Consider the following 24,963-nt stretch of genomic DNA (forward strand, 5'->3'; position numbering starts at 1 on the left):
CCGGACAGCATGAATATTGTGACCAACCGAGGCATTTCCTAGTTTGGCGAGCTATGATCGGGCCCGTACATGGTACATGGAGGTATATCCGTTTGGACGATGATGCCATGGTACGCAATGTTATAGTATTGCGGATGCGTCGGAGATGATAATCTCGGGCACGTCATTGAACGGAACCAAGATCTCCGTGTGAAGTTTGTTGTTGGGGGGAATAGAGCGACGGACCAATCTACTCGCACGTGGAAAGCATCTTCTTCAACACGCCCATCAGCGTGCCATTCTCGAGGGCAGCAGCAACCCGCTCCTTGTCTCCCAGCTGCTTGTTCACCTGCTCATCAGTGCTGTGGGTGCCTTTCTTTATGCGGACATCGACGCGAAAGCGTGGGGGCAGAGCCTGCTCGAGACGGACGCGTACACCTAGGCCAATGACGGTGGCGAGAGAGCAATGCGTGATGGTCGGGGTGATCTCGACAACGACAGTGCTGATATTGGAAAGCGGTGAAGACGGCGGCAGAATGTGAATGTCAGGCAGGTTGACGACAGATAGCGAGCCAAGAGACAACGGGTGTTCAGGGTCGCAGATGGTGGAAATGAGGTCTGCCATGCGCGGGGTCAGCCAAAGTTAATTTGATAGAGAGCCAGCATATGCGCCCACCGTAGATTTCCTGCTCGTCAATGTCCTCGCGTGCGTCGTCACTATCAGATGCGCTTGCCGACGCCGAATCGTCGAAGGGGTCGCTGAGGTAGTTGTAGCGCGGTATCAAGTCATCAAACAGGCCTGTCCCGCCATCATCGCGCCTCTTGACCGTCGACTCGCTGCGGCGGGAGGGCAGATCCGAGGGGTTCAAGATGGTCGGGTTGGCGTTGTCCTTGTCGAGCTCCATTGTCTTGGTTGGCAGGGGATGCGTCGTCTGGGTGTAGTGGTGGCTGAGGGAAGGAGCCGTCGTGGGCTCTTGCCTCTCCAGCAAATCTGCGAGGAAGGTGCGCCCGGACCACCCGCAACCCCTCCTCGGTGTTCGTCATCTAGCATGTGCCAGCCAGCCAGACGGTCGGAACATGGCACCCGTTATTGGTCCTTCACCCTCATCACCCTGCCATGTCGCCCATCCACGGCCGCCGGCGCCGCAAAGGAATACCTGGACGCCTTACCAATCGCTCTGCAATATATTCATTTCCCGCAGATTATCCACGAGATACAGGGGACACTTGTGTGGGGTGCACCGTTCACACCACAGGGCACCCGTGTTTGACTAGTGTCTGTAGATGCCGAGCAGCATCGTGTCATTCCATGACTGCGCCGGCGTGTGCAGTTCGTCAACTCCTACGCCCATGCCGCCGTCCTGCTCGGCCAGTCTCGGCAAACCTCCAGTGCGCATCTAGAAGGTGAGAAAGCATCGCGGCTGGCGAGTGTGCTTGGGCTTCATCGGCAGCCGACGCTTCCGCTGATCGACCAGCTTGACGACTCTTCAAGCTTTGCACAGGCATGCTGATCATTGTTGTTGAGGCATTTGACGAGGACAGCTTGCTCCATTTGACAAGGACAGCTTGCTCCATCTACTTTTCAAGTTGTTTCGATGCGCCAACTCACAGTAGTATTGTGGTACAAACGACATCTGTCGGCTCCTCCCGCACTGTACGGTCTTCACAACGGATGTGCTGCCTCATCCGGCGTACGACAAACCGCACTGCTGGATTGTCCCTGCTTTGCTTGCCGTGTTCCTGAGCTGCAGGGAGATCTATGGCAGTGATCAGCGCAAGATGAGGTCAGTATTCGCGTTACCTTGCCCGCACGCCACGGAAAACACTGCTTCCATCAACCTTCCATGTGTCGACGGTAGCCTGACGCCAGCACCTGTCAGTCATCATACCATCCCGTCTTGCTCCATACAGATACGACTTGGCAACGCCCGTCATGTCTGCGTGATCGAAGCTAGCAAAAGTGACCCGACTAGGCTTCGCCTGCAATCGCAGCTATCATCATACCACCTGCCTGTCGGGCAAACTAATCTGTTCAGCTGCACAGCCTTGTCGCCTGCCGCGCGAGCGAGAGAGCGACCCGACAGTATGGTTGACACATTGGAACGGCGTGCCTTGAGGGATAGATTTTCGACCCTAACCTTAGCTTTCCATGCAATCTTCGGTCGTTCTTCATGTCATGCAATCGTCCATGGCGGACGAGAACACGATCCATGCATCGGATCGAAGCCTTCTCCAAGTTCTATCAGCTATGTTTCGCTTCACGACCGCAATGCTCGTATTCGGTTCATGCAGTGCCATGCCGCTTGTCTGTGCAGACTACATATTCAAAAATCATCTTAGCCCAACAGAGAGTAGCTATCTGGAGTAATATTGTTTCATGCAGGCTATGCTGGTGGTGATGCGTCTGCCGTTAGAACCTTGCATGCAGATGGCCCTACCAAGCTTCCGTACGAATCAATTCGCCGACGTGTCGCGCTCAACGACACACACCGGTTCTGCCGTAGGCTCTGCGGCATACGATGGGATCGCGTATGCCCAACCTGTCTAAAGCTTCTTGGGTGAACGTCGAGTCTGAGGCCATGGAGATGCCACCGATGAAGACGGCGGCGCATCACCGAGGCCGACACGCGACGTCGAGTAGTGGACGCCTATCCTCATGCCGTGTCGAGCCAAGTCATTGCCGCAACTATGTGGACAAGACTTGTTTCGCCTTGGTCTCCCTGAAAGTCGTGCAGCGTCCTACCAGACGAACCTTCGTACCCCTATCTAGCCTACTATAGTCGTACACCTGTTGTATTATATGTCGGCTAAAGCATAATATTCGTCATCGAAGCTAGCAGTCGGAGATCACTTTCTAGAAGGCCTACCTGTCATTGCGGTACACTGCCAGACCATGTCTCAAACATTCAGGCACCTAAGGCTATGCGAGATGAGAAACTAGGTACAACTATGAACCGACTAAATGCACGTGCAAGGTTTTCGACATTGTCCAGCCCTATCACGGGCAGGACCGGGCTTCTGCAGTCTACGGGTCAGGTCTGATCTTCTTTTTCTGGGCAATCCAGCAAATGCACCCGCCACCAGGAGCCTCTCGACAGGCTGCCTACGCGGTCCGCTGAAGGGTTTTACTTGCCTTGGAATGTGCTGAGTGAGAGCGGCGCTGCGTAGGACGGCTTTCTCAGCTGTCAGACTTTGCCCCCACTGATTTTATAGCAATCGTTCCCAGCCCATGGCAGCCTTCAAAGGTCCACACTACCCGTCGTTCTACGTGTTACGATTCAGGCCATCTCCAACGGGCACGACAATCCCTGCGTCCCATTGCCTCACACCCCCACAGCACGGCAGTTCCCTGTGCCCGCAGCATCTTGGAAGCGGACGCTTGCGCTCACGCGCGTGCAGCTTGGGCGCCCATACCAAAGGCGCTACTTGTGCAGCAGTGCGGCTCCTGGATCCTGCACGCTTAAGTCGCATATCGTCTACCCCTCGCCCGCCTATCGACCCCTTCATACACGGCGAACCGCCTAGGACCACAATACTCTCGACTCTCAGGAGATCCATACACTGCGACGCCACTATTCTGCGCGTGAGCCACGCTGCGAGCCGGTTGCCAGTGCGTCTTCGAAACCCCGGCATGCCAGACATCGTCTCCACCTATCATCCCTATGCGCCTTCTGCCCCGATCTGCCGTATAACCTAACGACGCCGCGGCGTCGCGGAGATTTCCCTCGCGCTATAGGATTCTACAGTGCATCTATTCTCGATTTCGCATTCTCTGTGTTTAGTTCTGGCCTTTTCGCGATTTCTTCCGTCCGCCGGCCCTCTGGACATTCTGGACCGCCATCGCGCGCCGCTACTATTGGCTGCCCACCGACCACCGCACACAACCTCATCGACTTAGTGGATAGCCGACAACCCCGCTGCTTGCAACCATTGCGCCAGGCCTTGCGCTGTCACCCCGGACCGGCTCGTTGTACCTATTAACGTTATGCCCCCGGAGACCACTGGACGGCCACTGCTGCCACAAACGGCGCAAATGCAGAGCTTCACCTTTGCGCCGCCCACGCTGGCGCCGCGTGAGAACCAGCGCAGTGAGTCCATACACCGCTCTGTGCGGTGGGGAGAAGGCGACTGACACAACCCTTAGATTATGTATTCGTAGACGAACACAATAGACACAAGCGCTTGAAAGGTGTGATAGCATAACATCTAGCTGATATGCAAGTGCTAATGTTCAGCAGTAATGAGAGCATGCGAAGGATGTCGTAGACGCAAAATCAAGTGCGATGCGGCGACGACAAATGCGTGGCCTTGCGCTGCTTGCATCCGTCTAAAACTTAACTGCGTGCCGCCTACAGTCAGTTATGACAAAGACTACAATGGCTCGCAGACCTTCGACCTGGAGCCCAAACCTTTGGAGTATGCCTCGGACCCGTCTTCCCAACATGACTATCAACGCCATCCGTCCATGTCGCAGGGCATGGCTCACCAGATGCCGCCTTCCATGCCCACTACCCAAGGCATGTACCAGCCTTCGCCCTATGTGGATCAACAGTCACAAGAATCATGTCACTACCAACCCATGTCTCAGCCTCAGGTTATCCAGCAGACCATGAGCTATGCTCCACAGCACGGCTACTCACAGCAATCAGCTGCTCCGCCTTCAATCCTGACCCCGCCGGAATCGGAACCCCATTGGCGGAGCGACTCCGTATCAAGCCTTTCCGAGGCTTTGGGTGAACTCAAGATTGACCATACGGCTATTGGTGAGCTTCATTGCATCTTGTTGAAACGACATCACGCTGACCAGCATAGCCCCGTACATCACTAACATGAAGAAGGCATTGGCCGAGACACCCGCACAGGAGGAGTATGAAGTACAACTGCCTCCGTCCGTAAGCCTGGATCACACGGTTCGCATACCGCCGGAAATGATGCCGGATGATGACCGGGCCATGCATTACTTTGACTATTTCTTCACCAACATTCACCCCTATTGCCCGGTCATCAACAAGGCCTACTTCTATCAGCAATGGCATAGCGCGCCTGATTCTATTTCTCCGCTCATGCTGGAGTCCATCTTCGCTTGCTCCACGTTAATGCTGGGTGATGCAGAGGAGGGCAACAAATGGCTAGCTCTTGCCACAAGTCAGTAGCGTCAGATGTTGAAAATAACAATTTTGCTAACAACACGTAGAGCATGAAGAGAGCTTCAAAGACGTATCACGTCTAAGTACCATGCAGGCAATGATTCTGTTGTTGAAAGCTCGTGAAGCTTCACCAAAGCGAGGTTACTTCTGGCGTTCATGGATGGCCACTGTCAGCCTCGTAGCCATGGCAAAGGACCTCGAACTGCATGAACACTATGACACTCATCAGATGGGGAAATCCTGCGGATCTACAGCGCACGACTGTGTTGCTAAGACCAGGGTATGGCAGATGTGCTTGATCTTCGAGGTCATGATTGGAGGTCCTCAAGGTAGGTCGACTGGGAAGCAGTAACCTTCAAGATGCTAATCTCTCCAGGACGCTACGACTTTGGTGTTACTACAGACACCGTAGACTTGGAGATGCCAAGACACATCGCAGGACAGGATCCTTCTGAGCTACAGATTGCGCGGCAGTTCGTTGAATACGCCCGCATTGCCAAGAACATTCACCACTCGGCCCTTGTCTATGGCAAACTAAGGAAAAAGAACCCGGACTGGGCACTGGATCCAGCTTTCGTCGGGCATAATACTGATTTCTCACTCTGGTTGCGAGAGCTCCCTGAGGATATGCAGATTGTCTACCCCCAGGATGGCACCGCTCCTTGGATTCCCTCTCATCAGCTGGCGAACATGCACAGCTACCATTGTTTGGCCATCATCATGCACTTCCGTCCGCAGTTACATGCCGTATCCGAGTCTTATGACGGGATATGGAAGCAGCACATGCTCACTTGTTACTCGGCTGCAAAAAACCTATGCAAACTCCAAGAGGCGATACTGAAGACCTACGGCATGCCCGGTTTGCTGTGCATGATGCGAGGCATAAGCTTTCATATCTATGCCGTGCTGACTTGCACCATGCTCCACCTGGTATGTCACGTTCGAAATGTAGTAAGACTCCTAACTGACAATTGTAGGTCGCCGTGACATGTCCTGATCCTGACATCAATCATGACGCCAGAAGCTTCTTCGTACGCCACATGCGCGTCCTGGAAACCGTATCCCCTTCGTTTCCGATGCCTGAGATGCAGCAGCAAGTGAACAGCCTTCGTCAAGCATTCTCGGCCGATTGCTCGAAGCCTTTTGACCTGAAATCATCATTCCCGTTGGGAAGCCCCCAGGTGGCTACACAAACAAGTCCTATGGGACATCAGGGATCGTATCGACCTCGTCACCCGAGCCATCCCTCGCCCTTGGAACAACCAGGTCAGGCCAACTACCTAGCACACCCCATTACTCCACCAATTTCGGTCTCCGACCGCGGATCCAAGGCTGACTCTCCCGTAGCTCAGTCTTTGGTCATGATGGCATCTGGTCACCGTGCGGCCCAGCCAGCTTCCAGCATGCAAATGCCGGAGAACGTTCAATGGAACCCACAACGCATCTTTGAGTAGGTTCAGATATCATCCATTGATCGAACATTATGCTAATACAACACAGTCAATGGAATGTAGCCTTTGGTACGCCCCCTCCTACTAGCGCCTCCTCCCAGGCCTCTCCGCCGCTAAGACCCAATCCTCCAGGAACCAATTACGATATGCGGCCGGCACAGGAGGGTATGCAACCCGGCTACCAGATATCAAATACCTCACCCCAGTCCAGCCATGTCCATGCAGCGGCGGGTCAGATGCCACCCTCGTCGACCTATGCAAACGCCGCGCCTGTATATGTCACTCCGACAATGTGGCAGGAAGCGGTTGCCAGTTCTATACCAGACGGGTTGAAGCGCAGGTGGGACGACAACGCTTCCATCACGGACCAATCCATGTACAAACGCGCACGTTGAATCATGACGCCAAACTCGGATCACGATTACACCGCTTGTGTCATGCACTTTAGGGAAGCTTCAGCGGGTGGATAAGTCTGGACTGGCGAGCGCATGGGCACTCTATCGTCACGATTAGGTGATGGGCGAAGATGACAGCATGACACGCTTCGGCGTCATTGACATTGCTGTCCAAGTCCTGTATTTGATGGATGAAGATGAATCCGTTGGGGAGACAGGAAGGACGGCGTTAAGAGACCAGTTCAGCTGCACCACCATTAGAGATGGAAGCTCACAAAAAGCGCTGCCAACACAAGCGCGCCTGTACAATATACTGATCTTGCGATACCCGCAAGCACGACCGCAATGACGATTACGCGCCGGTAGCAACACCATCTAGCATAATACTATCACTGTAATATCACTTTGGGCAAGCCAAATGTTCGTTCATTATCGCAATGTATACTAGGACCTTCCTCATTCATGAGAATATGGGGCATCATACCCACTTCTCGTATGCCAACATACACGCGATAGCCTCAACAATCACTCCAGTCTGCCCAATCGTTCTATTAGACCTTCAAAGCCCCGTTGTTCCAAGACACAGTCCCAGCTTCATCAAGTTACATCATACGCGCGCCAGCTTTCCCCACTCAATCTATTCTCTCAGCTTTAGTTCCCTCGGAGCCGTCCGACACCGTAGATTAGCTTCCACTAACACAGAAAGTGATCGCACATTAACAAACACGCGTCATACGCCTTTCTTCCAGGATCACCAGGCATCCACACGCATCCCAGCCACCAGGCTTTACTAATTCAACGAAGCCAGAACGTTTAAACGGCCCGGTATAACAAAAGCACCAATCGCAGCATCGCACGTGGAGATCACCAACGTTCGTCTCGACTTTCCATCCCTCTACCCGCAGCTCGTGCCGTTCGTAAAAAGCAGTTTAGCTGTTGTTCCTGATCGTCAATCATGTCAATGCGATGCGACGTTGACGAGGAAGACGACGCTGATCTCAGCACAGTTTGGGTAACCGGACCGCACCACGCGTACAACTTTAGTACGCGAATGCAACAGGGACCCTTCCGACCTGGATATTCAATATCACAGACAATAAATCTTGCGGTCTGTTCAAACCGGGTTTCGCGGCTCCAGGCCACTATCGACGCACACGCCCACCTAACCACCAGCCTGGAACGATCCCGAGGTAAAAGAAAATGCTCGAGCGTTTTTGTCCCCTGAACTTTTCAACATGTGAAAAATTATGTCGACGCACGGTCCGCCAGCTACACGCCCCTGCAATACATGGCTCGAACGGACCGCTTTCGTGATGTGGAGAAGACGCTAGAGATTTATGGGATCCGACATGGGCAGTGAAGAAGGGGGGGGTAAAAGTGTGGGAAAAACGTACGCTACTGCATCATGTCACAACGCCCAGCGGGCAATCATGTAACGTGAACATGCAGTCTTTTGCATATCGCAGTTGTTCAAACCTTCTTTCACACTTTCTCTGCCGCGTATGCATCCTCTAAACAACACTCTAACGGCACCTTCCAGCAGCCACAACAACAACAACAACGATAGCAAACTAACCTTGATTCGAGGCACACAGTCGCCGACCACCCGAATCCCAGTAAACTAAACCCTGACCCCTGGTTTCATCGTAATGCTTCCCCAAGCGAATTACCCACGGCCGGTTTGTTCCCATCAACACGAACCCACCTAGCAGGAGCTGGTACCTGTATGCTATGACCAATTTTTCAACGTCTTCGACTGACTAGGGCGGCTGTCTTGTCAACTTATTCGGCGAGTCATGTTGTCTTCATGCGAAGGAAGGAAGCTAAGTGGGTTGTTACGAGTTCGCTCACCGATCTGAACGATTGCGCGAGCTTGACACGTTGTTTGATATGCATGAAATGCACGATGATCCGCGTTCGGGAACAGGGTCAAGAGAACGAAGAGGGCAGGGGGAGCGGGAGAAGAAGCGGGAGAATTGGTTGCAAAGAAGGGCCGGTTTTGGTGAGTATTGTCGCCTTCGTCTCTCGGTACAGTCCCATGTTGTGAGCATTTTGGCTACTACAGTGCAGCCTTGTTTTTCCAAGGATTACTCATGATTAGTGCGCTAAGTAAATATCGCCATCTTCGATGACTGTCTCAAAAAATCCACCAACTAGGAAAACTCGCATTTTATTTCTCTCCACTTCCCAGGCCCGGCCGCCCCTATGTAACTCGGCAAACCAGCCGAGATTTCCTAGCCCACTGATCTTCACAGACCAACCTCTCCATTCGCAAGATCAGAGACGCTCGGCCAAACGATTACCTACACCATACTGTGGTCAGGTATCCACATTTCTGCCGCGCGCCGAAATCGAAACCACATACCACTTCCACGCGAAGGCACTATGAACCTTACACAGTGTAGATGCGCGTTGTGATGGGGCGGCTGCGGGACTGGATGTGTGGCAAGGGAGTGGCAAAGGGCCGAATCTCAGGTGGACAGTGACATGCCCATCGCGTGTTGGGCGAGTACTAGAGTGAGTACTGTGGCGAGCTGGTTGGGGAAGAAAGTAGAGCGAGGCTGGTGGCGTGATGTTTGCGGACGGACTTTAGAAAACATCCAAGTAAAGTGTGATCTACTGTATAGATGAATGTTATTTTGAATTAACCATGTTGAGTGCTGCGCAATAGCAATATCACCGAAACATCCCAGATCTAGAGACCTATAGAAAAGTCATATTATGATGGTGTTTTTAGAAACTTCCCAACAACAACAATAACAAATCACTAATCATCACGTACTCCTATTCTAGGATGTTTCTGTTCATCCCCGTATCCTACCATCGGTGCCGCACTCTTATCCTTAGGCAGCACTGCATTCAAAAAGATGCCGACGATAGCAGCAATGACAAACGGCGTCTCGACAGCCAGGTTGATACCCTGTTCGAACCCAACCAGATTCTCATTCGGTCTATCGTATGCTAGGACCTGTGCAAACCAATCAGGCTGACAGATGTCCATAAAACCGATTCCCAGCGCAACGGCAAGTATGAAGCGATCGCGACGGGTCCAAGGGATGAGTGCGAGGACACGGATACCGGCTACGGCGATGGTGCTGTAGAGGAAGACTTGCATACCACCCAGCACAGACGGTGGCATAGAAGCGAAGACGGCCCCAAACTTCGCGATGACGCCCATAAGCATCAGGAAGTTACTTGCTGCCCAACCTGCACGACGAGATGCACACCCGGTGAGGACAATGACGCCGTTGTTGCCAGCCTGACTGACCATCGGCGGACCCGTAGCCAGCGCACTGAAGAAGCTACCTAGGCCATCGCACAGGATACCGCCTTGGATCCTGCTGTTGAACTCTGTGCCTTCGATGTCAACACCGGATAGCTCTGCAGTGGCCAAGATGTCGGGAATGCAAGACACAGCCTGACATGCGAACATGATGATCATAGGCAGTACTAGTGCGCCATCGACAGAGAGCTTGAAGGTGTGCACCCAGAGGAAAGTACCACCCGGTGCTTGGTCGAGTTGCTCAGTTGACCAGTATCCTGTCGCGCCGGAGATGGCGCAACCTATAGCTAAGCCAATAATGACGGAGGCTGAACGCATGAGAGGTGCCCCAATGGCTTCGACTAAGATTATAGTGGCGAATACACTAAAGCCCAGACCGATCAATTTTGGATGTCCCCATACCAGCGGGCGCGGTGCAGTGATATCGGGACATAGAGCGTAGAAGCCTTCTCCGCCATGGCAGTTGGATGATCCGCCCCAGTTCTGTAGTCCGTTGCCCACGAGATAGACTCCGATGAGGGTAAGGAGGGATCCCGTGATAAGTTTGGGAAAGATTTTGTTGAGCATCTTGGGTGGGACGAATGCCATGGCTATTTGGATCCAGACACAGCATAGCATGGTGCCTAGACATGCACCCCAGGCGTCAGGGCAAGGTCCTTGAGTTCCGTCTTCGAGCACTGGACAAGTTCCGGACTTGTATCGTAGAGCAGCGTAGTTGAAGACAATGGGTAGGATGTCAAATGTTGGTCCCACGACGCTTAGGAGACCTGTGCCTATAAAGAAAGGGGTCTTCATAATGTGAAGACGAGTGACTTGCAGCGCCGTCGCAATGCCAGTGGTTATGAAGGCGGTTGAGACTAGGTATGTCGTCATCGCTGGGTCGAAGTTGAAGGCTCCGGAAGCGATGGCAAGTGGTGGAGAGACGATAGATCCGATCATGGTAAGTGCATGTTGGAGACCGAGGAGCAAGGTCAAAAGAACGGGAACCCGGTCGTTGAGTCCGTAGAATGGGGCTTGATAGTCTTTGTACTTTCTGTTCAACGGCCAGATGTTGGGAGTGATTAAGTAGACGTAGTCCTAGAGGTTGTCAGCTATTGAATGGTAGGTGGGAGGGTAGAGCATTGGCATACATAGTCGCCAATCCATCCATCTTTCGTTGTGAATGCATACTTGATCTCTGCGAATGTATCCTGCCACTTTGTAGTCACTGTTCCCATCTCTTCGCTCACTGCTGGGGAGTATGGACCCATTTCTTCAGCGTATTTTGACTTCGGCTCCATCTCGCTATGGGATTCGAGGGTCATAGCTACTGCTAGTCAACCCGGTACGAGATTCAGTGTGCTGGTCCACAGCTGATAGTAGATCCATATCAGTATCGAGCTGCATAACTATATAGCAACCTCTAGGCTGTCGTTGACTTGTGGTTCTAGATCGGCAGGAAGCCTTTCCCACGATAGGCGTTCCTGCGCTCGAAAACCCCGCGATAACCAGCCCATCGGAACCCGGCTGTTATTCAGACTTCGATAACACTGCGACGATACTGTGCGTACGTATTGAGGTGTGCACTGGATGACAGGGGAAGTGAGCTAGATAAGGGCGGAGATATCACTAGCGTCGGCCGTCCCATGTCACTTTAGCGATGGTGAGAAAGCGGAGAACGGCGGAGGTGGCCTGTATCGTCTCAGTCACTTTGCACAAGCGCGAGTTGAGACGGGTCACAGCTATGAACATAGTTGGTGGAAGTCATCGCATGGAGTAATCAGTAAAGTCGCCATGATCATGAGATTTGGCAACTAAACTAAGACTGAGTGAGGCCTTGAGAACAACGAACTAACACCTCTATCTACAAGACACTCGAATACAGCAGCTTGTTTCCTCTTGTGCATCTTCTCCATCGATACCAAATTACCGAAGATGAGAATGACAGCGTCAACTGAAGTTCCGTCGCGTCTCTTAACGCATGCGACTGTTATTACCGTCAATAAGAGCCGGGAAGTCATACTGGACGGCGCAATCCTCATCGGGCAGGGCCGCGTTGCGGCACTCGGAAAGACAGTTGATCTCGTCGAACAACTCAATTCGAACAAAGACCGAGATGTTGAGATTGTGGACTGCAAAAACAAGATCATTATACCAGGCCTCGTCAATACCCATGCCCACCTCGCGCAATCACTGCTACGTGGACTCGCCGAGGATCTACCTCTACACAACTGGCTATGCGATTCCATCTGGCCTTTAGAAGCAAATTACGCCGAGGATGATGGTTATGTCGCTTCGATGTTGACTGTTGCGGAAATGCTGAAGACGGGGACGACGTGCTTCCTGGAGGCTATGCTTACACATAGAAGCGGGCTCGAGAATGTTGTCAGAGCAGTGGAAGAAAGCAGTATCCGCGCGTGTCTGGTAGGGTTTCGTGAACCAACATCGACAAGCTGACGCTGACACACATGTCAGGGTAAATTGATTAAGGCCGCCGAGTCAAACCCGGACCTTAATATGGAAGATGCTAGAGATCGGGATGTGGACTCTATGTCGGTCGCTGCTGCGTTATCAGCACACCAAATGTACCATGGCTCTTTCAACGATCGTCTGCATATGTGGTTCGCTGCCGGCACACCTCGAGGCTCACCAATGGCAGCTCATTCCACAATCGGCGAAGCTGCGCGAGCCCACGACATTGGCCTCACTATGCACTGTGCTGAGGCGCCCAAAGATCTCACCATCTATCGAGACTATTACCAATGTAGTCCCTTTGAGTTCTGCCGAGATACGCAATTGACGGGCGCGAAGACCGTCTTCGCCCACTGCGTTCACCCTGATCCAGCAGCTGGAGACCTCGGAATCTTATGCGAGAGCAAGAGTACAGTTTCGCATAACCCGACCAGCAATCTCAAGCTTGGGTCTGGTGTGGCGCCAATACCAGATATGGTGGCGAAAGGTGTGAACGTAGCATTAGGAACCGATGGAGCACCATGCAACAACACGTATGACATGTTCCGCGAGATGCATTTAGCATCCATTCTACATGGCGGTGTCAGACAAAACGCTGGCGTACTGAGTGCATATGATGTCTTGGAGTTTGCGACAATCAACGGCGCAAGAGCGCTGGGACTGGAGGCTGAGATCGGAAGTCTGGAGGTTGGGAAGAAAGCGGATGTTGTCGTTGTGGAGCCGAAAAGCACATCATGTACCCCGTGGGATCCGGCCGAGCAGAGTTCTGGTGGCATGGACCCAGTCACGATGCTGGTTCATTCTTCTGGCGCAAATGTCGATACAGTCATCGTAGACGGTCGGCTACTTGTCAGTAATGGCAAGCTGTTGCACATTGATGAGGACGAGATCATACAGAAAGCGAAGAAGTCAGTGGCAGGCATACGAAAAAGAAGCGGTGTGGGCGCACGGAATCATATGTCGTTGAATTATATATAAACTTAGAACTGGAATGAAAGCAAGTCATCGAATAGACTTTGTCTTCCGAACCCAGTTTGTGGTGGTAGCAAGTTCATGAAGGTATACCATGAAGCATCTCCCACACTTGTAGGGGCGTTTGCAGTTGAAGACGTCGGAGTTGTTACCTGCAAGTCTTGGGATACGTTGCTGATGAAATTCTCCACGTTGAATGTACGTGCTCTCTTGCCAGACGATGGAGTCAAGTCGCTATATTCCGCAGGCCGTTGGCGTTTCCTATGGTTGACGCTTCCTCCTTCCCGGATTTCACGCTGCAGGCCAGATAGCAGTTGCACACCGCGTGAAGCTATCTTGCTGTCTTGAAATCTCCTCAGGTAGCCGATTGCGTCTGCGACGAGGCTCTTGTGCTCTTCAAACTCCCTCTCACTGGCTGACCGATGGAATGTATCGAGACTGAGGATGATCCCCGCGGCGACTGAGAAAGCTTGCTCAATCCACAAAATCGGCCCCTGTTCGTCGTTGCCAGACAACGCTTCTTTCAATATAGTTTTGGACGCTGCTATACAGGTACGACGTGTAAACGAAAACGCGGAGTTGGTGAATGAGAGCCCAATGAACTTCCGATGTATCATGATGATCTTGTGCGAGGCACATATAGCCAATGAGCGCCTGGCCCATCCGACATAAATAGGCCAATCCGTCGCTACCGGCGCATTGGTTGATAGGAACGTGGGCATACATGCGGTAGCGAGCTTGCGCATCTTGTCGTCGTACTGTAGCACCTGCTCATACTTCGTGAAAAGCGTGTTGCAGCCTGCCATTGCATCCAGTAGCTGCGGCATAAGTGCCGCGATGTCGTAGCGATAGTTGCAATAGCTCGCTTGGGTTGGTGTGGATAACGGCTGAGGTACCATGTCTTCATCATTACAGTTAAGAGGCTTCGAGGTCTTAAAGAAGCGAGGGTTCAACGAATAAGATTCAGAGAACGGAATCTGGAACCAATCCTGCGTGCAAAGCTGATTAAACACCCGTCGACCGGCCTCGCGTTGACGGAGCTGCTCTTTTGAAGTAGCTTCAATTGCGCTCTCTGGTCCGAGGCGGTGCAAACCAAGGCTTTGGGCAATGCGACCGGCTGATGCAAGCAGAATTGATTGGCTGTTCGACTTGCCTAGAATGTGAGCCGCGATAGTCAATGTCGCAATAGCTTGAACAGAATATATCGTATGGATCTCGATATAGCCAGCAATTTCGAGGCATGTTACGGTCGCTTCGTACCATTTTTGAGACAGGACCGTTCGCTCCTCTGATGAGAATCCCCAAGTTTGACATATAGATGGCGGCGCACATGTAATACTCCCAGTTATGATAGCGAACAGCAGGCCTAGCCATTGCAGATTCCGGTCCTGATGTCGAACGTCGCCTTCACATTCACCCAGAAAAAGATCAAGGTCATCTCTGAACATTGCTGAAGAATAAGAGCCGTGGTACCATAAGATGGAGGTACTATGGTACTCCACCAGTTGTATGATGTGAGACTTGTTTGGAAGAAGCGCTTCGAGTACATCAAGCTGTGCATCTCTACTGGTTTCGCATGTGATGTTTGACTTGGTCCCTCCGTCATCGTGTCTGATACTCAGTCGCCTTGGCCCGCTGTTATGTTCTGACGAAGTTCCGTAATCAGCATCCTTCTTGCGGCCCCATGCCAGAAACTCCAGCACAGTAGCTGCATCGTCAGTGTCCGCGGGTTGTGATGTGATGCCGTTATCCGTGGACGAGGTAACCGCTGCATCATTTGAAGGACTTGCTGGGGTGTCAGAGAGTTGCGGAGGAGGTAGGGGTGTCTCGCTCGAGACTATATTGTGTTGTTCCTGTAGTTTGGCTTCAAGCTGACCTACACGGTCGAGTAATGCGCGCACGAGATTGTCAGGTCCTGCTGCCGCGCCCTGAGCTTGATAAGCAGGTGGTGGTGGTGCAGACGATGCCACAGCGGCGTCTTCTCTGGTACAAAAGCTTGCATAGCCCCTGTTTTGCTTAGCACGAGATAAGTTCAAATAGTTTGACCGCGCTTAGAAGCCGGCTTGCCAGCTTCGATTAAGATTCAACATGCAGTCGTGCAAGCTCACTTTACTGCTGAAGCTCAAACTGCTTCGGGCTACCTTGGAAACGGAGGCGCTGACCTTCGAGTACACGTACTGCAAGGCACGTGCTTGTCGCATTTGATCTTCCTTCTATAGCACTCTGTACATGTCAAACGGGGTCGCGGCCCTTTCGAGACGTTACTATCGTCCATAGTGAGGTTGACCATATCGGCCTGCTAGGTGTTGTTCTCGAGGGGCATCTTGATGCCATGAGACAAGCATTTCCAGCATTACGTGTCTAGCATCCAGAGAAGGCATCGGCTATCAGTTGATCATTGGCGCGCGGATTGCGATAAAGAATGGAGACGGACAGGGTGCGGCCGAGGATGCGGAACCCGCCAATCTAGCCTTGATTGCCCCACTTCACTTCAGCCGCGACTTGCATCTGTCTTACAGGCTGCAGGCGCCTATCTCAGCACGACGACAGAGCCATTGGCGATGGCGGCCGATTTGAACGGCCGCCCTGGCTACATCGGCTTTGGCACGCCCGAGAAGTTACTGCGACACCATATGCATCTACACAAAAATGGCCGAACATAAGAGTAGGTATGGATTTCCCTCAATTCCAACACTCGTCTCGTACGTCAAACTCATCAATATCAAGCAACCGAGATCTCCAAAATCTAAACATGGCGCCAACAAAATACATCGATCGCCCCGTGCCAACCATCTCCCTTCGCGACTTTGACTCTCGAATCGACCTGATTACACAGGAACTTGTCGACGCTGCAGAGAATCATGGGTTCTTCTGTATCGTAGATCACGGCATAGCACGCGATGCTGTCGATGGCATCTTCAATCAGTCAGCACGCTTCTTCAACCAACCCGACCCCGTAAAATCGCAAGTACCTTTCTCTCCCCAGCACAATGCTGGATGGGAGAAGAACGCGCAAATCCGGCCGTCAACTGGTGCAGTCGACCGCAAAGAGTCTTATCAAATGCAGTTTGGCGAGGGCATGAACGGTGAGCTGAACTCTACATCTCTTGTGTATGACCATGCTGATCTTTGAGTAGGTCGATGGCTGGATGATGATATCTTGCCTGGCTTTCAGGCGGAGGCCCTGGCATTCATGCACAAAGTACAGGCAGTCAGCGAAAAGCTCATGAAGTGCTTCGCTCGAGGTTTGGACTTCGAGGACGACTACTTCATCAAAGCACATGATGTTAGCAGGCCAGAGTCTCAGACTGTATGCCGATTACTGCACTATTTCGAAACCCCGCGATTACCGAATCCCACAGGAGAAGTGCATCACAGAGCGGGTGCGCATGCTGACTGGGATTTCCTGACTCTGCTGTTCCAAAAGGCAGGGCAGTCTGGCCTTGAGATCTGTCCAGGGCGGGAAGTATCGACTTCCTTTGGTTACGGAGACGCATGGACGAAGGTCGAGCCGGACGCCGACAAAAACGCGATTGGTATGTGGAATGTGTTGATACCTGCCTGAACTCCCTATTGATGCCAGACAGTCTGCAACGTTGGCGACCTCCTCATGTCGTGGTCCGACGACCGCTTCAAGTCTACTTTCCATCGCGTCAAGGCTCCGTGCGAGCCCAACGACTATTATGGCGAGCGCTACAGTATCGCCTTCTTCAACCAGCCGTGCAAAGACGCCAAGATCCAGGGTCCACTGAATAAGTATCCAATGGTAACAGGAGAGGAGTTTACCAGGCATGCTATGAGCCGGAATTATCAAGCTATACAGGAGAAGTTGAAGAAAGAGAAAGAGCCTGCAGTGAAGGTTGTCGAAGTGAACGCGACGACAGCCCACCCAGTGAGTGCTACTGCATAAGGCGTGTCTCGAAAGGGTCGATTCTTACTAAACTCCGGCGTATACGGGCTCACCCAGATCATGAATTCTCTTCCATCCTTCAACTTGAACTCGTGTCTACCTTCTGCTAGGTAATAGACCCCGTCCTTTTCGTGCGACTTCATGAATTCGACACATCTGCTGCTATCCTTTGTATCTTCTTCCTCTTCTTCCTCTTCTTCCTCTTCTTCCTCTTCTTCCTCTTCTTCCTCTTCTTCCTTTTCTTCCTCTTCTTCCTCTTCTTCCTCTTCTTCCTCTTCTTCCTCTTCTTCCTCTTCTTCCTCTTCTTCCTCTTCTTCCTCTTCTTCCTCTTCTTCCTCTTCTTCCTCTTCTTCCTCTTCTTCCTCTTCTTCCTCTTCTTCCTCTTCTTCCTCTTCTTCCTCTTCTTCCTCTTCTTCCTCTTCTTCCTCTTCTTCCTCTTCTTCCTCTTCTCCCTCTTCAGCGTTCTTACGCAACCACTCTTCATCGAGATCGAGGTCATGGTTGCCGGCGATGATGAATTTGAGTTCTGCATTGATGGTTTGGATGTCTTGCATAGTCTTCTTATAGGCGGCGAGGCCACCGACTTGGATGAGGTCACCGCAATGGATTAGAATGTCGCATGGAGGTGCGAGGCAGCTTGGGGTGTATAGCCAGATGGAGTGAGTGTCGGAGATGACAAGGAGGCGGATAGTTGTCGGCATGGCGGATTATGTACTCAGAGATGTTATAGAAGAAGGTCTCAGGTAGATGCGATAAGATCAGAATTGACATGGAGCAAGACTAGGTCGTATTCAGACTTCTTTGGCATTGGTAATATCGCTACCACAATAAGGCCTTGGATCTACGATTGCCAACGACCATGCCAATTAAGGCGTACTATGACCAGCCCTCACCGTCCTCACCTAGCTTGAAAAGCCCGTTCTTCTTCTTGTCCGCTGCCCACCTATCGCACCAAGCCTTCATGTTCTCCCTGCTCTTCGCGCTACCCACATTGACCGTTGGAATAATCTTGTCGATATGCAAAGCGCAGCAAAACATAGTTAACTCTCTGAAGCTGCTGTGCTCACTGTACGGCACACCGAAGCAGCTTGCTCGATTTCCACTCCCGGCTTGCGGGGTAAGGTCTTTCATAGCAAAAGTACTCCTCCAGTTATCCGAATGCAGTACGGTTTGTACTTGGGGCGATTCGGTAAAGCGACCCTTTGGTGGGCGATAGTTCCAGCCTGAGGGTCTGAAGCCGACAACGCGCGAAAACGTATCAGCATAGTCGCGCAGGTAGTCGTCTAGAGTCTCCGCTCGGATCTCGAACAGCGGGGTCATATGTACTTGGGCTGCGCGGGGATCGGTCGTAAGCAGTGCGTCCAGTTCGGGGTCCTCGAGAGCCTTGCAAATGCGTTGTTTGTTGGCCGGCGCAAAGATCTTGCTTCCCAGAGCCTTTGCAATGCCAGTGCATATGCGCTCCTTCCCGATGCTGTATGTGCCGACGACAACGAGAAGTCGACCTCGTTCAGGACTTTTGGGTTCGCCTGCGTTGTCTGTATTGGCGTCTTTCCGAACGAACTGGACCATGCCTTGGCCCGCGCGTTCTCTTTTCATTTTCTCCCACCCATCGGAGTCGTCCGCACGGACCTTGCTGAGGCTAACGCACATGTCTGCGCAAGCCTGAATAACTTGCTTCTGAGGTGGAAAAGCGTATTTGGGATTCAGGTAGGTGGTATCAAGGTAGCAAGCGTCTAGCTTTTGCTGTCGGTTCTTTCCACTCACAGCATCCAAGACGTCTGGTCGCAACAGTGGGTGTTCAATATGTGCTTGACATGCACGGAAGTCTCCACAATGTAGGACTCGCTGTAGTCTTAGGCTCTTGCCCTTGCCAAGCTCCTTCTCAAACAAGAAAAGAGAGCTACCAGGACAATGGTTCGCGGAGATCATCGTGACATGAACGCCCTCCGTTCCTGGCACTTCTGTCTTCTTCTCAAAGTCTAGATCAACCACCCACTTGGGGTCCACACGAAGCTGCTGTCGTACCAAATTGCCAGTCACTTTGCTACAGTATATTGGCCCGTGTTTCCATGACGAAGTCAGTCCGATGTAGTGATCGCTGTGGAAATGACTGAGGAAGTACGCGTTCTGGCCTTTGACGGCCCCGTAGCGGAACGCGTCCACAGCAATGAAGAAGCCCGGCATGATCTTGTAGAACGGGCAGGTACGTTCGTAGGCAGGCTTGCCGCGAGATTTGTTGTTCTCCGCCGCAGCGGATGCCCACGCAGCATCCTCAGCATGACCGGCCATGAGCTTCGAAAAAGCTGAGTTCGGCTGAGCACTGGGCTTGGCAAGCTGAAAGGGGTTTGCTTGACCCGGCTTAGCTGGCCTGCCTGGTCTTTTAAAGGCCTTCGCTTTGCTCATTGTAGTCGGCTCGCTGTCTTCCTGAGGGTTCGCAACAGGTAGCGGGAGTGGATTGCCATCTAAGCATGCATTGACGTGCACCGATACATCCTGTTCCGACAGGCCTGGGAGATTGTTGCCGCATATTGGACATGAGGGTGTATCTTTGGCGTTTGGCTCTTCCTGCTTGATCTCGGTGGTATCGCTTTCTGGAAACAGAGGTGGAGCATCGAACTCGTCCGGATCGCCCTCGAAGCCTGCCTCCTCCATCTTCAGCTTTTGTTGTTCCTTCATCCATCGTCTTTCATCGTATTCTTCGCCTTCAAGCAAATCGTCATCTTCTAGATCTTCGTATTCGTTCAAGTCTTCGCCGCCGTGTTGAGAGATGGGCTCGGATTTCAGCGGTGGGGGTTCGCGGGGAATCTGGTCTTTGACACTATCTGGGGGTAACGGATCCTCCGTTGGTTTAGTAATTGGCGACTCGTTATTTTGTCCTCGTGCAGCCATACCTGGAGTTGTTGCAGGTATTTCTACATCATCGTCTTCGGATTCTGAATCGTCTACGAAGGGTCCAGACTTCTTCCGCAGCTTTGGCGCTTGCTTGGGAGCATCGGCTGCCAATGCGTCCAAAGCGTTGCTTTCCATATCAGCGGGTGGAGGTGAACAGGCTGGCACAGGTGCTACCGCCTCTTCACTGACTTTTCGCCTTTTAACGCTCCCGCCGTTCTCATTATAGCGCTCTTCATCGTTGTCTGTAGTCATGACGCCATTGCTCTTCTCGTCGCTCCAACCCACATCGTCTTCGTCGCCATCGAGCACGATCGTTGGATTTGACCCTCTTTCTTGCAGGAATATACGGCTGTTGATCTCCTCAGCCTTCTTGAAGAATGCCATGATGTTGCCATTTGGCGTGCCGGTCGGCTTCTGTTTCCTGCCATTGCTGGCGGGCGACTTCTTCGCAAAGTCGGCTGGTGTAAGTGTAGTTTGGACGGCGGTCTTCTTCGGTGGAGGGGCTTTCATGTTCGGCTTTGGCGCAGCCTTCTTCGTTGCGGTCTTGGTAGCCATTTCTGCTGCTGGAGAGGACGAGCGGGGTGGCGAAGGGGGCCGACCAGTGGAGGGTGTTTGTCGAGATTCTTCTGGCAAGGAACGATTTTCTCGAGGGTTTCTGAACATTAGGAAACTAGTTGAGCATGACCGTGTAGGTTTGCGCTGCTCGTGTACTTGGGAATGTGCAATTGAACCAGTGGCAATTGAGTGGCTCAACGCGCGCCAAGACAAACGCGTCAACACGTGCAGACACGCGACCTCAAAGTGCCAACGTTTTTAGCATCACAGCGTCTCTAGACGACGAACATCATCCTTAGTATTCAGCCGTGGTTGCTTGCCCTCCAAACTTTATGTGACATATCCAACATCCTTGCCCAATGTATACGTCCTGTCCGTGGAGGCTCGCTGGCGGATTCGAAAGATTACATCAGCGAACGCGCTTGTACCCGCAAAGTCTTTCAGCATTGCGATGTTGAACAATTACCTCTAAGCAACCAAATCTCTTTGTAGTTATGCAGGAAGCTTTATAATCTCATTTCCGAGTCTATTTGCATCGCTCGAAGCATTGTGTTCTTACTCTGTACCGTCGGTCTAGAAACCTTCAGGGGCGCCTCCGTCATGTCTGTTCATCGCGCACGAGTTTCCGCCTGCACAGCCACTGCTATAAACAGAAAGGTAGTATGATGGCACGCTGAACTGTGCAGTATTGGCATAAGGACACGACCTCGTGGGCCAATCGCCGACAGGCTGACGCGGCCGACGCTGCAAGCTGAAAGCCATATCACGTGGCTTTGAAGCGGCCATGATGACTGCGCTTCATCTCGTCATAGTGCATCATTCACAACTCACTTGGTGTGGTACGATACCCTTCGCTTCAGCTTCACGCCCTCGATCGCTCGGTTGGCGCGGAATCGTACCCCCACAATTCCATGGCCGTGCTGTCCAGCTAAGATCAGCTCAAACATCACCTCGTATCCGAAAACCGAAAACGGAAACCCAGCCTTGCGACGATCAAAATAGCTGGACCCTACAGATGCCATATCTTGATCGTCCTGGAGCACCGGATATGCATCTCAGTCGAATGCGATGAAGCCCAGATCTGACGACCTCTTTTTACTCTTCTTTCGTGTCATGTACTTGACTATTTTCACCGGATACACTTGTTTCACGATCCTGGGCTTTGCGGCTATCGGAGCCGGCATCGGTATGGCAGCAACTGTTGTAGTTGCTGCTGGATCTGAGGTTGCCTTTATACTGGCTAAGAAAGAGGAGGCGGAGAAGCTGAGACAGGAGCGATATTTGGTGTGAGAAGAGTCAATGACAAAATGAGCTCGGCTGGATCGAGTAGAAAAGAGGATTAGGCTGGGTGGTTATTTCTGAAGAACGGATATGGCAAAAAAAAAAAAAGAGGCGGCGCAACAGACATTCTCCCAGCTTCCACGTCATCATGGCTGACCCAATCCATCGTCTCTGCCAGTTTCAAACCAGCTCAGTTGCCGTTCCACACAGCAGGCCCAGGAGCAGTGTAACTCGTGGCGATCGGATAGTACGACCACCTCAGACCAGGGTCATTCGCATTATATGCTCCCGGAAACGCTACCAAAGGCCCAGGCTTACCATTTCCTCCGCCAGTAATTTCAACCTGAGCGCATGAAAGATACATTTGCGCGCCGCCGACCGAAGAAGCTTGATGAAGTGCGATGGACTCTACACGGACAAGATACTTGCCGCTTGGCACGTTCTTTGGGATCTGGAATTCGACTTGCGATTTCTCTGTGCTGATGTCAGCACCTCGGGGCGGAAGCGAATACAAGGGTGGATGAAGACTTACGATACGCAGGCCAAGTGCTTTCCCCACTCGTCAACGGACTCCCCACCGCGCTGATGCTCGCTGCCTTGAACCACACATTCCCCGCCGCCTCCCACGTATTGATATCCGCACTGTCCGGCACTCTCGCCATGTAGAACTGCACCGGTCCGAAGTGCGAGATCGAAGCCGCGGCAACGAAGCCTAAGGTATCACCGGCAGCCACAGTCGCGGTACCTGTTCCAGGGCGATTTTGGAAACAGCGCATGTCGGGACTAGTAACGGAAGTAACACCAGAGTTGGTTTGGTAGTTCTTGGTTTGCCGGATGGATGTCCATTCTGCTGATTCGGGGACACCGTTCAGGATAAGCTTCGGGAAGCGGTCTTGCAAGTGTTAGCTTAGGTCTTCTGAGAATACTTTGGTGAGCCTACAGTGAGCTTGTGCTGTGGTAGCAAGGACAGTTAGAGCTACAAGGAGATGCATTTTGAGCGATTCAGGATAAGAAGCTGCTTCACGACCACTCTTTCAGAGCATTGCAGCGATTCGAATGATATATACAGCAAGTTAATCTGGTCATGCATCATTTTTTCCATGCGCATCAAGAGGTTCATAGTGTCCTCGGCAACTATGGCTGTACAAATGAGGTGCATTTAGATTGCTATCCTGCATACCGAGATTGAGCCAAGCGGATAGATGAGGTACGTACGATTGAAACGCACATGACCATCTCACCCTAACCCAGTCTACTTGACGTACTCAATCCACAGCTCATCCTCTTTCCTAGACATTAGGGAACGAATCTGTCGTGCAAATCTGTCCTTGAGGTCCTACTCGAGCCGCTCGACACCCTGCATAGACCACATCTGTTGAACTGCGGTAACGGACACGTAAACTGTCCTGATACCGTGACTTCTTCTGATATGAACACGGGCGCTTCTGGGCTGCAACCCGAATGTAGGGAAAAGTGCACCACTGCGCTGCCGTTCTAGATTGAACCAGATTGTATTGATAGCGCGCTTTTGAGCTGCCGCTCTATTGCCGAACCAGTGCCTCATTGTCATTTCGCCCTAGAAGGAGAGCTTGTTCAACTCATATGGAATGTATCGAGTCCCGTGCCAGTTTTGGCGATTAACAAGCCGTACAATCGTTAGTCACCGTGATCATTCGTTCGGCCTCGTGTCACCGCTGAAAAGCAGACACAGGATATGGACAGGAGCGATACGACCGGGGATGGTAGCGAGAATGCAAGTTGATCGGAGAGACGCAGTCATGGAACTGCCGTGCTTGCACCTAGGACATCGCGTTGTGTGCACCAGGTGGCCTTGCCCCGAAAAGAGCTTGGCTGGGAAGATCAACAGAAGTGTTAGAATCGTAGTTGTCTGTGGGAATACGTATGAGCTGGTAGCCAAGTGTATATTTAAAGATTCTGCTATGAGTCTCAGCTGGAAGAAATAGCAAAAGCAGTTGTAAGCTGTTCCATTAGATACCATGACCTTGTTAGTGATGGAATACCCCTCTCGTAAGCTGAAACACATACATCGCATTGCGGTGATCATCCTTCGAAAACCGTGCGTTCAGCCGACTGCTCTGATAGAGGGAGGTACATGGTCTACATGATCGTCCAACCTAGCCATGGTGTCCTTGATCGTGGCATCTACGACGACACTTTTTATTGCCATACGCCTTCAACTCGTTCGATTTCAGGTCAATTAACGCGACGAGAATCTGGACATCAAGCCGTCTTTCCATACAGTTACAGCAGATGAGGACATTGAAGGCCCAGTATTTTGCCGAACACTTCTACTTGGGGAATCATAATTGCAGGCTTATAGACCGATTCCCGCATCTTGAACTGCTTTGGACTTGAGGAGTATCAGGAAAATTGAAGAGATAAATGGCTGGTCAGCGAGTCGGATCGAGAAAGATTTGCGGAATATAAATAAAGTACTGTTGGATAAGGAAAAGGTTGGTCTGAAGATCGTAGCTACTAAGTGTACGAACCTTAGATGGCGTGGAAGGGATATTCTGCAACCCGTTTGTGGAACAAATCCTGTGATTTACCATCGTCTTTAACGTTCTCAGAGGTAATAGTCGAATGCGTTAAGACGGGAGGATCAAACTGGTGTGCGCTGCACATG

At 51.9% G+C, this 24,963-nt stretch overlaps 9 protein-coding genes across 9 annotated transcripts; 3 read left to right on the plus strand and 6 right to left on the minus strand.

Moving 5' to 3' along the window:
* Positions 1 to 229: 229 nt before the first annotated feature.
* Positions 230 to 884, minus strand: ALTATR162_LOCUS7377 (uncharacterized protein; the record flags this gene model as incomplete). Its single annotated transcript, XM_043315005.1, has 2 exons — positions 230 to 597; positions 656 to 884. 2 exons carry the CDS (start codon positions 882 to 884, stop codon positions 230 to 232), a joined length of 597 nt encoding a protein of 198 aa, XP_043170940.1.
* Positions 885 to 3,964: 3,080 nt separating this feature from the next.
* Positions 3,965 to 6,972, plus strand: ALTATR162_LOCUS7378 (uncharacterized protein; the record flags this gene model as incomplete). Its single annotated transcript, XM_043315006.1, has 8 exons — positions 3,965 to 4,067; positions 4,124 to 4,168; positions 4,218 to 4,742; positions 4,792 to 5,124; positions 5,174 to 5,455; positions 5,503 to 6,056; positions 6,104 to 6,576; positions 6,627 to 6,972. The coding sequence occupies 8 exons, from the start codon at positions 3,965 to 3,967 to the stop codon at positions 6,970 to 6,972; spliced, it is 2,661 nt and encodes an 886-aa protein (XP_043170941.1).
* A 2,767-nt stretch (positions 6,973 to 9,739) lies between these two features.
* On the minus strand, positions 9,740 to 11,559 carry ALTATR162_LOCUS7379 (uncharacterized protein; the record flags this gene model as incomplete). The annotated part of the gene is made up of 2 exons (XM_043315007.1): positions 9,740 to 11,332; positions 11,386 to 11,559. 2 exons carry the CDS (start codon positions 11,557 to 11,559, stop codon positions 9,740 to 9,742), a joined length of 1,767 nt encoding a protein of 588 aa, XP_043170942.1.
* Positions 11,560 to 12,169: 610 nt separating this feature from the next.
* ALTATR162_LOCUS7380 (uncharacterized protein) lies at positions 12,170 to 13,684 on the plus strand (the record flags this gene model as incomplete). The annotated part of the gene is made up of 2 exons (XM_043315008.1): positions 12,170 to 12,658; positions 12,710 to 13,684. The coding sequence occupies 2 exons, from the start codon at positions 12,170 to 12,172 to the stop codon at positions 13,682 to 13,684; spliced, it is 1,464 nt and encodes a 487-aa protein (XP_043170943.1).
* Positions 13,685 to 13,686: 2 nt separating this feature from the next.
* Positions 13,687 to 15,968, minus strand: ALTATR162_LOCUS7381 (uncharacterized protein; the record flags this gene model as incomplete). The annotated part of the gene is made up of 2 exons (XM_043315009.1): positions 13,687 to 15,685; positions 15,853 to 15,968. The coding sequence occupies 2 exons, from the start codon at positions 15,966 to 15,968 to the stop codon at positions 13,687 to 13,689; spliced, it is 2,115 nt and encodes a 704-aa protein (XP_043170944.1).
* Positions 15,969 to 16,430: 462 nt separating this feature from the next.
* Positions 16,431 to 17,243, plus strand: ALTATR162_LOCUS7382 (uncharacterized protein; the record flags this gene model as incomplete). The annotated part of the gene is made up of 2 exons (XM_043315010.1): positions 16,431 to 16,764; positions 16,816 to 17,243. 2 exons carry the CDS (start codon positions 16,431 to 16,433, stop codon positions 17,241 to 17,243), a joined length of 762 nt encoding a protein of 253 aa, XP_043170945.1.
* A 245-nt stretch (positions 17,244 to 17,488) lies between these two features.
* Positions 17,489 to 18,289, minus strand: ALTATR162_LOCUS7383 (uncharacterized protein; the record flags this gene model as incomplete). The annotated part of the gene is made up of 1 exon (XM_043315011.1): positions 17,489 to 18,289. The coding sequence occupies one exon, from the start codon at positions 18,287 to 18,289 to the stop codon at positions 17,489 to 17,491; it is 801 nt and encodes a 266-aa protein (XP_043170946.1).
* A 175-nt stretch (positions 18,290 to 18,464) lies between these two features.
* On the minus strand, positions 18,465 to 21,035 carry ALTATR162_LOCUS7384 (uncharacterized protein; the record flags this gene model as incomplete). Its single annotated transcript, XM_043315012.1, has 1 exon — positions 18,465 to 21,035. The coding sequence occupies one exon, from the start codon at positions 21,033 to 21,035 to the stop codon at positions 18,465 to 18,467; it is 2,571 nt and encodes an 856-aa protein (XP_043170947.1).
* Positions 21,036 to 22,506: 1,471 nt separating this feature from the next.
* On the minus strand, positions 22,507 to 23,308 carry ALTATR162_LOCUS7385 (uncharacterized protein; the record flags this gene model as incomplete). Its single annotated transcript, XM_043315013.1, has 3 exons — positions 22,507 to 22,790; positions 22,849 to 23,208; positions 23,257 to 23,308. The coding sequence occupies 3 exons, from the start codon at positions 23,306 to 23,308 to the stop codon at positions 22,507 to 22,509; spliced, it is 696 nt and encodes a 231-aa protein (XP_043170948.1).
* Positions 23,309 to 24,963: the final 1,655 nt, after the last annotated feature.

Source organism: Alternaria atra, assembly GCF_907166805.1.
Source record: "Alternaria atra isolate CS162 genome assembly, contig: 28, whole genome shotgun sequence".
NCBI lineage: Eukaryota > Fungi > Ascomycota > Dothideomycetes > Pleosporales > Pleosporaceae > Alternaria > Alternaria atra.